Source organism: Pelodiscus sinensis, chromosome 5 (assembly GCF_052426305.1).
Source record: "Pelodiscus sinensis isolate ZL-2025 chromosome 5, ASM5242630v1, whole genome shotgun sequence".
Lineage (NCBI taxonomy): Eukaryota > Metazoa > Chordata > Testudines > Trionychidae > Pelodiscus > Pelodiscus sinensis.
Window position 1 is genome coordinate 130803896 of NC_143056.1, and position 16068 is coordinate 130819963.

A 16068-nucleotide genomic window follows, 5' to 3' on the forward strand; every position below is an offset into this window, starting at 1 on the left:
CCCTGCCCCAGAAACCTCACAGTCTAAGTTGAAAACAAGACAAGAGATGGACACAGAGGGAGCAGTGGTGGAGCACAAGGAAACACGGGGCAGAGTCATGTTGGCACAAAAAGGCCTGTTTCCGGAATAGCTTATTCTGTCTGGGGAACTGATCTACACCCGGGGTCTTCTGCCTGGAGTGGGGGGGTTTAACAGGAATGTGACCCAGGGTTTTTGGGGGGAAGTGAAAGTCGAAGCTGCAGCAAGCAGGCATGGGACAGAGGGAAGTGAGATGGAATTACCCAAGCTGTTTTGTTCCAGGAGCTACCAGAGGCCAGACCCCCTTTGTGCCGGGTGGCGGGGAAAGGGCCGGACGTGGCTTATTCTGCTCAGCCTGTTGCAGAGTGGGACTCCTGGGGTCCAAGGGCACAGTCTGTGTGTAGCCTCCCTTTTTGCTTCCTGCCCTGGAATATCCTGGATTCCTTGGCAGAACATCAACCACTAGCCACTAACCCTTCTGACGCCTGCCCCGCTGAGGTCACCTGACCCAAAAGGCGCAGTTTTTTCCGACCTCCCCACCCCACACCTGATGTTTTGATCGTTCTCACCAGACATGAGCGCGAACAGCTCCGGCTCTGCAAATGCTTCTGCGCTCCTCCCCCTTCCCCACCCCCGTGGCCGGTCCCACACCTCCTCCCTCCCCCACCCCCCATGGGAAAAAGCGGGTGATAGAATCTGCCTACTCATTTCCCTCTAACTTTGTTTCCGGCACCTAGCGGTGGTGCCTTCCTCTACGCCTGTGCCCCAGCTGCTGTCTGCCCCCGCCAGCTCTGCCCCTTCGCCATCATGGGGGAGATCTTTGCTGTGTAAACCCTCAGCCTCCATCAGGCTCCGGACGTAGACATGGCCAGGACCCCACGCGCCCTCCCTCTGCTGCTGCTGCTCGGGCTGCCTCTCCCAGGTGCGTTGAACTCGGGCGGACCGGTGGGCCCCCTGCCAGGGGCACACGGAAGGAAACAGGATGGAGGGTGGGGACGGAGAGCGCCTGAGGGGGCAGGGAGGCCACCGGGCAGGGGAGCGGGTTTGGCGCCAGGCCCAGGGGGCAGCATAGGTTCGCGGAGGATGCTGATGGGTGGGAAGAACCAATCCTGGCACTGCAATGGATTTGCGGGTTCCTCTCCTTCCAGCCGCTGCCCTGGGGGATGGGGAGACCTACTGGAAAGGGAGAGGGAAGCAGGCCCACTAGAAACATCCTTGCAGTGTGAGGAAAGGCAGTGGGGTTTGCACCCCGGGCCAGATGCCTTCAGCTGTGAGCAATGCCCGGAGCCAGCTCCTTCCGTTGTGCCACCCCCTTTAGAGACCCCCGGGCTTCATGGCCTGGGTCATCTCAGCCAACCGGAGCAACGCCACCGCCCGACGCCCTCTGTCCTGTGATCCGCCCCGGGTACCATCTAGATTCTGGAGACGCAGGCTCGCCCCGGCTCTCCGACTCCCAGCGCCATGGATGCCGCTTTGCTGCGGTACCCTGCACCCAGGAGGGCTCCTCGCCAGCCCTCCCCCATGCAAATCATTCAAATCGCCCCTAGCAACGCCTGTGGGTGGTGGCTCTTGCCAGCTCTGGGCCTATTGCAGGGGGGTGCCCTGTCTCCGATTTCCCCCCAGAAATCACGTCCCAGCCCTCTCCCGGACGCCGCACATTTCGATAAAGTCTGTCGTGTCATTCACAGAATAACAGGCCCTCCTCTCCTTGCCCCAGCTAGAGTCTTCCAGGCACTTCAGATTAAAGACGCTGGGTTAGACGAAGCAACCAAACACCTTTATTAACCGAGTACAAGCAATGAGCAGGGCCCCACCAAATCCACCATTTGGGTCCATTTCACACTCCTGGGATTTTCAAACTAGTCAGTGGCGTGATTTCCGTTCCTCACAGCGTCACGGTGCTGTCATTGTTAGGTCCTGACCCAGAAAGGAGTGGGGGGCGGGGAGCACAATAGTACTGTAGGGTGGGGTTGCGGTTCTGGTACCCTTGTGTTGGCCGCAGAGCTGGGAGGTTGGAGAGCAGCGGCTGCTGTCTGGGAGCCCAGCTCTGAGGACAGAACGGCTGCCGGCAGCGGCACCGAAAGAAACGTGGCAGAGTTGTTGTTGCCACCTTTACTCTGTGCTGCTGCCTGCAGAGCGAGCCCTCGGGCAGCGGCCCCCTGCCACCGCTCTCCGGCTGCCCAGTCCTGAGGGCAGCGCAGAAGGGGGGTGATATCACCCACCCTCTGTGATAACCTTGTCATCTCCTTGCCACCTCCCCGCATCTCCCTTTTGGGTCAGGACCCCCACTTTGAAAAACACTGGTCTCCAGGAGCAGTTGATGAAGGTAGGATAGGGGAGGCCAGCCCCCAGCCCCGCCCCCAACCCTGCCCCTTTTGTGAGGCCCTGCCCCCGTGGGAGCCACGCTGCCCCCCCGCCCCCCCCCCCACTACAGAGCGTGTGTGTGCCCCTCACTTCCATGGGGACGGGAGTAGGGAAGACAGCACAGCCCCAGCCCCGGAGCATGGAGATGGCAGGGAGCACATGGCTCCCGTCTCCCCGGCCCGGAGCACGGAGATGGCAGGGGGCACATGGCTCCCGTCTCCCCGGCCCGGAGCACGGAGATGGCAGGGGGCACATGGCTCCAGTCTCCCCAGCCCGGAGCACGGTGTGGGCGGGGCCACGCTGGCGGTGTGGGAAGGCAATGCCGTCTCCCGCCACCCATGCCGGCCTCCCCAGTGAAATCTGCATAGTGCAGAGTAAACGCACGGAGGGGGAGACCAGATTTCACATCTTGTCATGGCTGTGAACTGGGGAGGGCCCTAGCCATGAGGCGCAAACTTCAGAAACAGTTACAAGAAACAAGACCAAAATGGAACTGGCACCTCACTTCACACCCTCTGTTAAGTGCAAGGCGAAGGCTTCCTGCCACGCGTTCGCCGCCACCTGCCCTGCCACACGTCTTAGGTCATGGCTCTTCCCAGGGTCGTACTAGCTCTGTCTGTCCCCCCTGGGGCGAGAGGGCCTTGGGCTGTTTGGTGAGAGAGCGGACAGGGAAGGATGCTACTTTCCCTGCTGCTTTCCCTGACCTGTGGGAGCTGCTTTTGTTTCCCTCCCTGCTGGGTCGTCTCTCTTTCCTGCACCCGTGCAAAGGGAGCAGCGCTCCCCGTCCCTGGTGTGACAGGCCTGGGTGCCAACCGCGGCTTGCACGTCCAGGTGGCATCGTGCGAGGTCCCGCACGGGGCTGCCATGTCAGGGCGATGCTGACCGGCCAATTGTGCCTGGTCAAATGCTCCCTCGCAAGCAGGTCTGCTGACATTGGCAGGGGGCAGCAATTACCCCGGGGCCGGACAATTCAAAAGGGCCCAGGGCTCTGGCCACTGCCACAGTAGCTCCAGGCCCTTTAAATCATCATTGGAGTCCCATGCGGAACGCTCCCGGTGGCTCTCAGGCTGCCTGGGGGAAGCTAGCCCCACCCCTTTTTGCATGAGGCTCCGCCTCTTCCCCCTGAAATCCAGCCCCTTCCATCCTAGCCCCTCCCCTTCCCACCAAAGGCCCCGCCCCTTCTGGGACAGAGCCGCCCCCAACTCCTTGCCCAGAGGCCTGGTGAATCTCTCAGCCCCATTGCTCACAAGGTGTCCTTTGTACAAAGATGATCACACTAGGGGTAGGGTATGGGTATAGGGTACAGTCTGTCAGCCCCCAGCCTGATGCCCTGGCTCATAAGCATTTCCTGAAGCTGGATGCCCTTGGCTGAGAAACATACTCTGGCCTGGACACCCTTGATTGCTAGAGACACCCTGGACCGGATGTGAACTGGGGAGGGCCCTAGCCATGAGGCGCAAACTTCAGAAACAGTTACAAGAAATAAGGCCAAAATGGAACTGGCACCTCACTTCACACCCTCAGTTAAGTGCAAGGCGAAGGTTTCCTGCCACGCGTTCGCCGCCACCTGCCCTGCCACGCGTCTTATGTCATGGCTCTTCCCTGGGTCAGTACTAGCTCTGTCTGACGGATCAGAGTCAGATGTCCTTGCTAATTTCAGCCAGGCTGGTCTGGACAGCTTCAGTCAGTAATGATGCCCCAGGCTGGACGCCTCCAATCCGTTTCCCCTTAACACTGCCCAACTTTAAAATTCTTGTGTGTGCATGTCTCCTCTTCTGCCACTGCAGCTGTTCAGAGGGGAACAGCTGCACCTGAGGACAGCTCAGAACTCAAGCGAGGTGTCTATCTCAGGCCTCTGTTGCCACAGCCCCCACTTGCCTACCTGCCACTTGGCATGCCCCCCCCTCCCCACACCCAGTCCTGCTCACACGAGCACCCCCACTAGTGTGGGAACCCCTCCAACAACGCCTCCACAGGCATCCCCTATCAGTGTTCCCTCCTGATACAGGAGCTCCTTCCCCGGCCCCCACCTGACTAGCACCCCCTATCTGTGATCCCTTGCCATTGCAGGAACCTCTCCTCCAGCCCCCTCTAAGGATCTTACTTCTCCAGCCTTCAGGACACCAGGGTTCCTCGTACCTTCAGGCCATGAGCTCTGCAGTGTTGTCAGCTCCCGACATTTGGCATTTTGCATAAAGCCCCAGCTGCTGGAGTCATGAGATTAGATACGAACCATGTCATTTGTATTTTAAAAGCAGTGCAGGTCTCCAGCCCTTGTCTTGGGGGAGAACACAAGCAACAGTGACCCTTGGGGGCTCAGACGTCAAATAAGGAAAGCCACAAATGTATTATTGTAACAAACAAACAAACAAACAAAAGTCAGGATATTTAAAGCCAGTCTTATAATACCGGGGGACCTGAGTGCCATGAGACCCTAGGAATACAAAACACACCCTAGCTTTCTGTCCAATTGTATAAGAAATTGAAACAGCTATTTCCGCTTGTGGTTACTGTGTGTGAAGCAAGTGCACGCGCACTTTGCTTTCACCAGACTTCCTGCTGATAACTCTGGAGCAAATGGGGTGGGGGGCTAGCGCTAGGAGGCCTAGGGGCCCGGACTCCTGGGTTCTGTCCCCACTTGGGAAGGGGGAGGGATCTAGTGGGTTGGAGCCAGGACTTCTACCCATGCTTTGTCTCCCCTTGGCCTGCAATGGCATGAAAATGCCTCTCACGGCAGGTAAGCCCACCTCTCGACGTGCAACAGCACGGCCGTTCCCTTCCAGTCCCTGTCAGGAGTCGGATTCAATCTTGTGCTCCCCAAGTTTCACTTCCTCATCCTGCCAGCTGGCTCACAAAACTCAGACTCGAAAACACAGAAGTGTCCCAGCAGCCGCCTGAGTGAACAGTTGCTGGCTGGCTCCTTGGGGCCCTCTCATAATGAAATAAAGCACTTGGAATGTAACGCTCGTGCTGACAGGTCAGTGAATGGCGCGGCCTAACACGGGAGAGTGTACTGATGTTGCTCCGTCGCTTGGTGTAAAACGAGGCATCTCTCTAGGGAAGGGGTGGCCAACCCATTTAACAAAGAGAAACGAAACAGCGGCAGAAAAAATGCAAAGAAGAGTGTAACAGGGCAGCTGCCCTGTACTGGCCCCTTTAAGAGCCAAACCCCAGCCTGGAGCAGGCCCGGGGAGTTCAGCCCAGCTGGGCGGCGTTGACCAATTAAGGCCCAGCTGGGAGCTATAAAAGGGAAGGGCTGCTTCAGCAAAGGGAGTGTGAGCCTGGCTGTCCAGGGAGCAGGACGCTCTCTGGAGCTAGGGCAGGGCTAGAGAGCCAGGCTGGGCCAGGGCGCTCGGACAGCCAACCGGCCAGCTTGCTAGGCCTGCGGCAAGGCCGTGAGCCTGGCTGCTGAGGGAGCAAGATGCTCTCTGGAGCTAGAGCAGGGCTAGAGAGTCAGGCTGGGCCAGGGCGCTTGGACGGCCAGCCTGCTAGGCCTACGGCACGGCCTGCCGCAGGCCTAGCAGGCTGGCCGGTTGGCTGTCCGAGCGCCCTGGCCCAGCCTGGCTCTCTAGCCCTGCCCTAGCTCCAGAGAGCGTCCTGCTCCCTGGGCAGCCAGGCTCACACTCCCTTTGCTGAAGCAGCCCTTCCCTTTTATAGCTCCCAGCTGGGCCTTAATTGGTCAACGCCGCCCAGCTGGGCTGAACTCCCCAGGCCTGCTCCAGGCTGGGGTTTGGCTCTTAAAGGGGCCAGTACAGGGCAGCTGCCCTGTTACAAAGAGCCTCACCAGAATTGTCGAGTAAAAAAAAAAAAAAAAAAAAAAGGAGGCTGCCCCTTTAAGGAGCAAGCAAGCTTGGGCTTTTTGGCCAAGGCTCCCGTCGATGACTGACGTCTTGGGCGCCATTTTTAATCACTGACCAGAGGAGCCAGGGGCCATTTGGGGGGGCACCGGGGCGGCTTCGTGAGCCACGCTTTTGGGGAGGAAGAGCCGCAGGTTGGCCATGGCTGCTCTAGGGCCACATCTACACTATGAAACAATTTCAAAATAGCTACATTTGACTTACAAACTCCTGACTTTACAAAATCGAAATAGCGGGTCCACACTACGGGGGAGACTCGAAATGAATCAGAGGACGTGGATGCGTAAATGTGGACGCTCTACCTCAACGTAGAGCCCCAGGAGGCCAATTAGTTTGAACGACTCTAGGGAGTCATTATTTTGAAATGGCAGCACCGCTATTTCGAAACAACTATTTCGAAATTCGCGTTATTCCCCGAGGAAAGCAGAAGGACAGATTTCGAATTAAGCAGCCTGTTATTTTGATACAAGGGGCTTGGTAGTGTGGACGCTCTACTTATTCATTTGACTTACGGAGGCTTAGTTTGAACTAAAGGCCTAGTGTAGACACGCGCGAGAGGCGTGGAAGAGCTCTCGGTGCCCACAAGGGTAGGCCTGGGAATCGCGTTCCTGTCGCCACAAAAAGCCCAGCTCACGGGCAGCTGTGGGAGAAGCCCTTCTGCCAGCGGCACTGGGCGCACCTGTGGATTGGATGACATAACATGTCTCTAGGGGGGGTTATTCACACCCCTGAGAGACAGAAGTGAAGAGCAGCAGAGGTAGCGCAGCCATTGCTCATTTCACACGCGGGCTTTTGCCTTCATGGGGCCTCTTCCTCTTTCAGTTCTTATCACCTGCAGTTTGGAAATGGGCTGCGGGTGAGAGCAGGTGGCTCTTGCACTGAGAAATGCTGGGGTGAAAAGCGGGTTAGACAGATGGATTCTACCGAGGTGGCAAAAGTCTTGACAGATGATTTCCCTCAGTGCTCTAAAACCCTAAAACCCACACACCCGCTAGTATTGGCTTGAAAACTGCTGTGCCCCAAGGGATAGTGGTTTGGATGTGGGGGAAGGGATTCTAATGTGGGGGGGGGGGTTCACATGCTCCCCAAACTGGCCACATGTGGAGCTGTGATCTCCACCAACATCCTGCCCCCACTGCCCCCTTGGGAAGGAATCGAGGGTGAAATCCGGCTCTTGAGACATAACGCTTGCTGGTTTATGGCTTTTGACACAAAGCACCGCCCACGTAAGGCGAGTTTGAGGCTCTGTGTGTAGGCCACAGTGCGTATGACTTGCCTCACTCGTGGGGGCTGGAACAGGTAAGCTGAAGGGAAAGCTTAGAGCAGCTATGTTAGAGAAATTACAGGGTGGCATCCTAGCCTGAGTCTGGCCTGGGGGAGCTGTGAGTCACGTGCACGAGCTGTTCTCAGTCTGCGGGGAGCTCCCTATAGAAATCTGGCTTCTGTTTAAGAGCTGGCATTCCAAAGATCTCCCGCAGCTTCATCCTGTGTTCCAATAGCGTTGTCCAGGCAGATAGCACCAAAGGAATTCCCTGACAACCACCTTTGTGAGCTCGGTTAAGGTGGCCCGGGACTGTCTTGTGCCTTTCCACAACGCTGAGTTTAGCAAAACTCAAACCACTGAAAACTAGGAAATAGAGAGCTGCCGTAACCTTAACTCTGCCCCCGTTGAGTACTAGGAAATAGAGAGCTGCTGTAACCTTAACTCTGCCCCCTTTGAGTACTAGGAAATAGAGAGCTGCTGTAACCTTAACTCTGCCCCCTTTGAGTACTAGGAAATAGAGAGCTGCCGTAACCTTAACTCTGCCCCCTTTGAGTACTAGGAAATAGAGAGCTGTCATAACCTTAACTCTGCCCCCGTTGAGTACTAGGAAATAGAGAGCTGCCATAACCTTAACTCTGCCCCCGTTGAGTACTAGGAAATAGAGAGCTGCCGTAACCTTAACTCTGCCCCCTTTGAGTGCTGCCCCAGTGTCCTCATAACACACATACAGACACTCTGCCTTTGTGCTATATTGAACAGGAGTGAGCTTTACCTGCCCTTTGCTCAGCCTAGTTCACAGAGCTAAAATGAAGCAGATTAAAGAACACATGCATCTCTTTGATCACATACATGGGGGTGAGGGAGTGGGGCTCACAACTTCTCCCCCGCTGACCAGCTCATGCTATCACTGCTCTGCCAACTGCTCCAACTAATCCCTCCATCATGCCGCACAGCTGCTCCTAAGCATGGGGAATGCAGCTGCAGGGCATGTAGATAATTCCTAGTGGCTCTTACCAGCCCTGGGGAGAGCAGAGTCAAGGCTAAGGGGTCCTAGAATTTCACTTTGTATTTCCTGGTTTGCAAGTGTTCGGGTTTTGCTGAACTCAGCATTCTGGGAGGACGGGAGAGAAATCTGGGCAACTTCCACTGGGTGTGCATGAATTGTTTTGCACAGAAAGAAGCTTTATTAATAGTTAGAGCGGAGGTCCGCAGTTGTAAGGAAGGGTTGCAGTTGACATGCTGCTGTGGGTGATGAATGTAGCCACACCACCGTTCAGGCATAGGGCTTTATCGTAGCAAACTGCAACGTGCTTTCGGAAGGAGGCAAATACATGGAACCCCATGTTACGGGTGGAGAATTAAGGGGAAAAGAGGTAAAGGGACTTGGTCAAGGCCTCTCAGCAGCCAAACCAGGACTGGCCCTGAGTCCTCCTTCTCCCTGGTCTCGCTGCTTGGCCACACCGCTGCTATGTGAGTCTCTCCCCCCATATGGTTTGTTGTGGGGGCAGTACCAGGATTATAATGGCGCTGGGGCACCCGGCCCACGCTCAGAAGGGGCCTCTACTCTGCCCACTTTGCACCTCAAGCCCCGCCCACACTCAGCCTCTTTCCCGTGAGGCCCCGCCCAACACTTGCCTCCCCTTTGTGAGCAGTAAGCAGTAAGAAGTCGAGCAGAGCTGGGTGCTTGGGCACAGTGTGGGCGGGGCCTTATGGAGAAGAGGCTGAGTGGGGGCAGGGCCTAGGGGGCACCGCATGGGCGGAGCAGTGGGGGTAAGAGGTCGTGCCGGGGCAGGGCCTGGGGCAGAACATAGATGGGGAAGAAGCAGAGCAGGACGGACAGAGGGAGGAAGGAGGTCGACTGCTGATTGGGGACACGGGGGTACTGGCCAGGTGGCTGCCTCCCCCCACATGACTCCTCCCCACACCTGGGGGGAAAAACCAGGACAACTCTCCTCTGCCACAGGCCCCGCCCCTGCCCTCCCCCATCATACTGCTGATCCGTTCCCCCCTGCCCCTTCCTGCCTCTTCCCCTAAGCCCCCTCCCCTGAGTGATACAGCTGGAAGTGGGGTGAGAAGAGCGGGCTGGGGCCACATCACTCCCCTTTCCCCTGCCACTGCTGTTTGGTTCACAGCTGGTACCCATGCGCCCAGTGAAAGAGCCAAACTTTTTTTCAGATTCCATTTGGGTTCCCCGTAGGGGCTGTGGGTGTCCCTATGCCTGCAGGGAATCGCTTGACACCAAATCAGTTGCCACTTAGCACTAGTTGGGTTGAGTGCCGCGCGATTAAGACGTTATGGAGCACAGGCGCATGGTGTGAGCCTCACGTCCGTGCAAAAATCTTCGTCAGAATCAATTGTAACGCATACCGCGTTTGGGGAACATTTCTCATTCAAATTATCCCAGGCTGGGTCGCTAACCCTACCCAGCACCACACGACAGATTTGAAAGGAATATGAATAAGTGTATGGATTCTAAAGCAGTGGTTTGCAGTTGGGGGTATACGTACCCCTAGGGATACACAGAGGTCTTGTGGGGGGTACAGCAACTCTTTCAGATATGTGCCTAGTTTTACAAGAGGCTCCACAGAAGTTAGCCATGTGAAAGTTTCACTCAGGTGACTTGTTTATGCTGCTCTCTACCCGCTATATATTTTAGAGAGTTTGTCTGTTTGTTCAAGCACCCATCCTAAACAGCAAGAGGTAGGACCACCACATTTGCTAGGCAGCTTCCTCTTATTGTAACTTAAAATAAGGGCAGGGTTTGGTTGTGCCAGGACAATGGGATGTGCCTGGATTGTGATTGTTTCTCATAAAACAGAAAGGGGGGGTCAGTTATACTATATAAGGACCATGGGGGGGGGGAAGCAAGGGGCAGGGGATGGGGATGTGGACCGCTATAAACCCACGAGGCCACCAAGGGGCAGAGGTGGGAAAAGGAACAGCTGTCTACTGTACAGTTAAGAGAGTTTGTCTTTGTGTCTGTATGTCTGTCTGTTCCTCAGCTGGGGGACATGCACCCTTCTCTTGGCTGCACCTGCTGCAGCTACCACAACCATGGAGAGGTGTTTCTCACCTGGCCTCAAGTTGCTACTGTGCGCCAGGGCTGAGGTTGTCTTCTCTCCTGGGGTCAGCCCTTATCCTGCACCCCTCAACGCCAGCCCCACCCCCAAGCAATGAGTTAAATGAAGCATAAACAACGAGGAGGCCTGTGGCACCTTACAGACTAACAGTTATTAGGGCATAAGCTTGCGTGGGTAAAACCCACTTCATCAGATGAATTGGAGTGCACGTCGCAGGAGCAGGACTATATAGAAGAAAGAAGTTGCTTGGGTTAATGAGGCCAATCAGGTCAGGGTGGAAGTGGGTTATTCACAGCATTGAGGTGAGAGGGGAATGTGTTAATGTGTTAACCAGCCGAGATCGTTAGTCCATCCTAAGCTGATCATGACGAATTTGGGGCAAGCACAACATTTATACCCAGTGACTTTGTTTTATAATTCGGGGGGTGGGGAGCGGGAAGGAGCAAGTCAGCAACTGCGTGGCGGTGACAAGGTTGTCGTTTTCTGGCTCGTTGTTCTGGAGCGAGGTGCAGTGTGGGAGTAGGTGAGAGAAAGAGGGTGAGGGAGGCTGGAAAGGTTGAGTGACGCTGAGCTAGAGCCCTTGGAAGAAATCGGCCTCCAAACTGAAAGGCTTTCTCGACCTTTGCTGCGCCCCTGCGTCAGCACCAGGGCACCTGCTGCCGGTCCCTCCTCCGTTTGCTGAGCAGTGGTGCTGGGAGCAATGAAACGTGGGTCGATAAAGGCGCCGCTGACGGCAGGAGTGGACCCGCAGCAAAGAGCTCAGTTCTTAGATCTGCCACAAAGTCCAAGTCACCAACCCCCTGCCAGGCCCTTGGGTCAAACCAGTCACTTTAGACACAGACTGTCAGTCAGCGTCCTGCAGGGACTGAGCCACCCATGGGCTCACACTGAGCAGTTTCACCTTGTAGTTCCAGGGGAAAGCAGATCTCAGTGTAACCTTAGCTCTGCCCCCCGGGAACAATGCCCTAAACTGACCCTGGCAGATGCGGGGCCGCTCTTCTTCCAGCTGGGACAGAAAGCCATGGAGATGCAGGAAGAAGGGTCAGAGCTAGGGTGACCAGCTGTCCCAATTTTATCGGGACAGTCCCAATTTTGGGGTATTTTTTACATAGGCGCCTTTTCCACCCCCTCCCCCTGAAATATCCCTTGCTAGATATACTTGCTGTCTAGACAACGGGTGAGGAGACTTTTTTAGGTAGGGGGGTGCTGGCCCACAAAAAAACCACTCACGGGCACACAAAAGTGAGAAGCAACCTCCCCCCCCAAAATCACAGTGAGGTGGCCCCCGACTGAGAAACAGAAAAACACTCCCCACATTTCCCTTGCCTAGAGGGACTGGGCTAGTAGATTTTGTGGGCCTCACGAGGCTCTGGGATGGGGCCAGAAATGAGGGGTTCAGAGTGTGGAAGGGAGCTGCCATGAAGCAGGCTTGAGGTGTGGGGGGAAGGGCTGGTGGATTTGGGAGGGTCTAGTGGGGGGTACAGTAACTCATTCAGATATGTGCCTAGTTTTACAAGAGGCTCCACAGAAGTTAGCCATGTGAAAGTTTCACTCAGGTGACTTGTTTATGCTGCTCTCTACCCGCTATATATTTTAGAGAGTTTGTCTGTTTGTTCAAGCACCCATCCTAAACAGCAAGAGGTAGGACCACCACATTTGCTAGGCAGCTTCCTCTTATTGTAACTTAAAATAAGGGCAGGGTTTGGTTGTGCCAGGACAATGGGATGTGCCTGGATTGTGATTATTTCTCATAAAACAGAAAGGGGGGGTCAGTTATACTATATAATGACCATGGGGGGGGGAAGCAAGGGGCCAGAGATGGGGATGTGGACCACTATAAACCCACGAGGCCACCAAGGGGCAGAGGTGGGAAAAGGAACAGCTGTCTACTGTACAGTTAAGAGAGTTTGTCTTTGTGTCTGTATGTCTGTCTGTTCCTCAGCTGGGGGACATGCACCCTTCTCCTGGCTGCACCTGCTGCAGCTACCACAACCATGGAGAGGTGTTTCTCACCTGGCCTCAAGTTGCTACTGTGCGCCAGGGCTGAGGCTGTCTTCTCTCCTGGGGTCAGCCCTTATCCTGCTCCCCTCAACGCCAGCCCCACCCCTGAGCAATGAGTTAAATGAAGCATAAACAACGAGGAGGCCCGTGGCACCTTACAGACTAACAGTTATTAGGGCATAAGCTTGCGTGGGTAAAACCCACTTCATCAGATGAATTGGAGTGCACGTCGCAGGAGCAGGACTATATAGAAGAAAGAAGTTGCTTGGGTTAATGAGGCCAATCAGGTCAGGGTGGAAGTGGGTTATTCACAGCATGTGGGGCTCCCCTCCCTTCAGCCCAGGAGCCAGGGCACTCCCCTGTTTGCTGCCATGGGGCCTCCCTGGCTGTAGTTGGAGGGGGATGGGCTTTTCCCCTGGCCCTCTGGCCCCAGGCTGGAGACACAGGGCCTTCCGCCTCTAGAGGGGGCCAGCCTCAAAGGGGTGACTGGCTGGCGGGGGGGGGGGGGGCGAAGGCAGGGACATGGGGCGCTGGCTGCAGCCCCGTGGCTGAAAGCCATTCCCTCCTGAGCCCTGTGCAGTGGTTCCCGCTGTGAGGTGAGTTTGTTGGGTCTCAGCACTGATTTGCCTCTGTCCTGCAAGGTGCATTAAGCACTCCCCTGGCTTACAGCGTGGCTGGGGGCTGGATGGAATAAACAAACCCATCTCCCATCCCATGACCCTCCAGGGCGGGGGCTGCCTATGTGTGGAGCTCTCTCTGTCCCCGCTCCCCCAACCTATGCAGGCAGCGAGCCAGGCGCCCCGCTGTCAGCTAGTGGCGCACTGACAGCCACATGGGGCAAGCAGGGCGGGGAGGTGTGAACTGACATTGCAGAACTGGGCCGGGCCCGGGGCTGGGGTCAGACCACGTGTCACAAACCACACGGCACAGAAGACCGAACCAAGGCAGGGTTCCCAGGAGGGAGAGATGGAGTGGGGAGAAGGCAGAGCAGACGGATACAGCACCAGGTCAGGGTGCTGGGGAGACTGGCGTGGATTCTCTGGGGCAGAGGGCTGGGGTAGAGTTTGAGGGGGAGCAGAGATATCCCCACCCATGTGCCCTCTAACTCAGGGGTTCTCAAACTTTGTGATACCGCGACCCCCTCTAAGTTGCTCGCAGCCCCCTAGGGGGTCGGGACCCACAGTTTGAGAAATGCGGCCTTAACTAGTTCCACCCATGTGTGGAATAAATGTTGTTCTGTGCATGTGCAGATGTGCACCACCACGAGAAGTACATGCTGCCGGCAGTGGGAGCTCTGCAATCAGCTGGGTGCATTTGAATCTCTTCTGGACAGCCGCCCAAGCGCTAGGCTGCCAGGGAACGCTGGCCCCCACCCTGCATGCGGAGGGAGCTGCATGGGAGGATGCTCCTGTGCCCACACTAAGAGCTGCTCTGATCCAATTTCCATCAACCTCCCTCTCCCCTGCAGAGCCAACCCCCACCCTGGGGTACAACATCGACACCACCCACCCACGGGTGCTGGCCTCCGATGCAGGTGGGAATTTCGGGTATCAGGTGCTGCAGTCCAAAGATGCAAGGTAAGAGACACTCACAGGGGAGTGGGTTCTGGTGGCTCAGAGGTGGCAGGGAGCCAGGACTTCTGGGTTCTCCCCTGGGCACTAGGAGGGGCGGGAGCCAGGGGGCAGGGACTCCTGGGTGCAGGCAGGGGAGTGGCTTAGAGCAGGTGGGGCAGGCTGGCCCACCTCCTGGGCTCTGTTCTCAGCTCGAGAGGACCTGGGGGACTAAAGGGGGCGGCTCCATTCTGTAACCCGGCCCGGACCGCGATGCCGGTATGGCCACGCCCTGGCCAGCTCTTTCCCAGCGGGATCCCCCAGCCAGGTCACGGCCACTCCTGGGTCATGCACAAACCACAAAGCTTGTTCCCCTTTCACTACCCGAAACCAGGCTGCATCCCCCAGGGTGCACTGGGAAGTGAATTCTGCCCGGGGCCCGGTCTGGCATCTCGGGCCCCCGAGGAGGGGCAAAGTGAAGCCCAGAAATCACAACCTCATTGGGGCTGGGAGTCACCTCGCCTGGGTCCAGCTCCCGCCCTGAGTGGTGTCCCCGGCAGGCGGGAATTTCTCGCCCCCTGGGTCTCATCTGCCTTGTTTTCCAGCCTGCTCGTGGGCGCGCCGGGCGACCAGAACTCCACCGGCCAGCTGTACCAGTGCGCAGTGAAGAACGGCTCCTGCCAGCCCATCCCTCTGCCGAGTGGGTCTGGGGAGACATGGGGGAGGCAGGGGAGGCGGAGTCCTGGAAGGGGCATGGCACTGACCCCGGTTCCCTCTCCTTGCAGACAGCGCTCAGATGCCGTATCTCGGCATGGTCCTGGAGAGTGACAGTGAAGACGACCGGGTGATTGTGAGTCCACGGGGAGGGGCGGCCTGATGGGTTATAGACACGCTCCTGCCCCATGGGAGGGGCTGGTCAAAGGAGGGCTGGTTTCCTGCCACCGCCCCTGGCTGATAACTGCCCCACTTGGTACCCCCCAGACCTGTGGCCCAGGCTTGCAACGAACATGTGATGGGAACCTGTACGTGAGTGGGGCCTGCTACCTCTTCAGGGGACGCCTGGAGAGGCCCCAGGAGGTGACACCAGGATATGTAGGTAAGGGACAGACAAGCCCCAAGCGCTGTTCCCCCACTGCTTCCCCACAGCACCCAGGAGTCCTGCTCTAGCCTCCCCCCCACCGACTGCGCTCCAGCCCTGTCATTGGTCCCCCGCAGACTGCCTGAAGGGGAACGTGGATCTGGTGTTTCTGTTTGATGGGTCTGGAAGCATGACCGACGAGCAGTTCCAAGCCATCTTGGACTTCATGATCAGCGTCATGGAGAAACTGGGAAACAGCACGATACGCGTATGGGATTGACTCCTGCCCCGCCTAGTCCTAAGGGGCGCTGTGTTGCAGGGGGTCCTGGCTCTGCCCCATCTCCCAGCTTGGCACGTGGGGACACTGCGTTGCAGGGGGTCCTAGCAGTGCCCCATTTCCCAGCTTGGCACTAGGGGGCACTGCATTGCAGGGACTCCTGGCTCTGCCCCATTTCCCAGCTTGGCACTAGGGGGCACTGCATTGCAGGGACTCCTGGCTCTGCCCCATTTCCCAGCTTGGCACGTGGGGACACTGCGTTGCAGGGGGTCCTAGCAGTGCCCCATTTCCCAGCTTGGCACTAGGGGGCACTGCATTGCAGGGACTCCTGGCTCTGCCCCATTTCCCAGCTTGGCACGTGGGGACACTGCGTTGCAGGGAATCCGGGCTCTGCCCCATCTCCCAGCTTGGCACCAAGGGACGCTGCATTGCAGGGGGTCCAAGCAGTGCCCCATTTCCCAGCTTGGCACGAAGGGGCGCTGTGTTGCAGGGGGTCCTGGCTCTGCCCCATTTCCCAGCTTGACACGAGGGGGCGCTGTGTTGCAGGGGGTCCAAGCAGTGCCCCATTTCCCAGCTTGG

General features: G+C 57.2%; 1 protein-coding gene across 3 annotated transcripts in view; it reads left to right on the forward strand.

The window, feature by feature from the left end:
- The first annotated feature begins 218 nt into the window (after positions 1-218).
- LOC102448841 (integrin alpha-L) overlaps positions 219-16068 on the forward strand; it is a 31798-nt gene continuing 15948 nt past the window's right edge. Inside the window, exons 1-6 of one of the 3 annotated variants that reach the window (XM_075928897.2) lie at positions 219-940; positions 14053-14161; positions 14740-14834; positions 14920-14984; positions 15116-15230; positions 15350-15480. In XM_075928897.2, the coding sequence (XP_075785012.2) occupies positions 883-940; positions 14053-14161; positions 14740-14834; positions 14920-14984; positions 15116-15230; positions 15350-15480 (573 nt within the window). In that variant the 5' untranslated portion in view covers positions 219-882. Of the gene's footprint in view, positions 941-2496; positions 5360-14052; positions 14162-14739; positions 14835-14919; positions 14985-15115; positions 15231-15349; positions 15481-16068 lie in introns of those variants that run through there. The other 2 variants (XM_075928896.2, XM_089778907.1) reach the window with 2 other exon arrangements.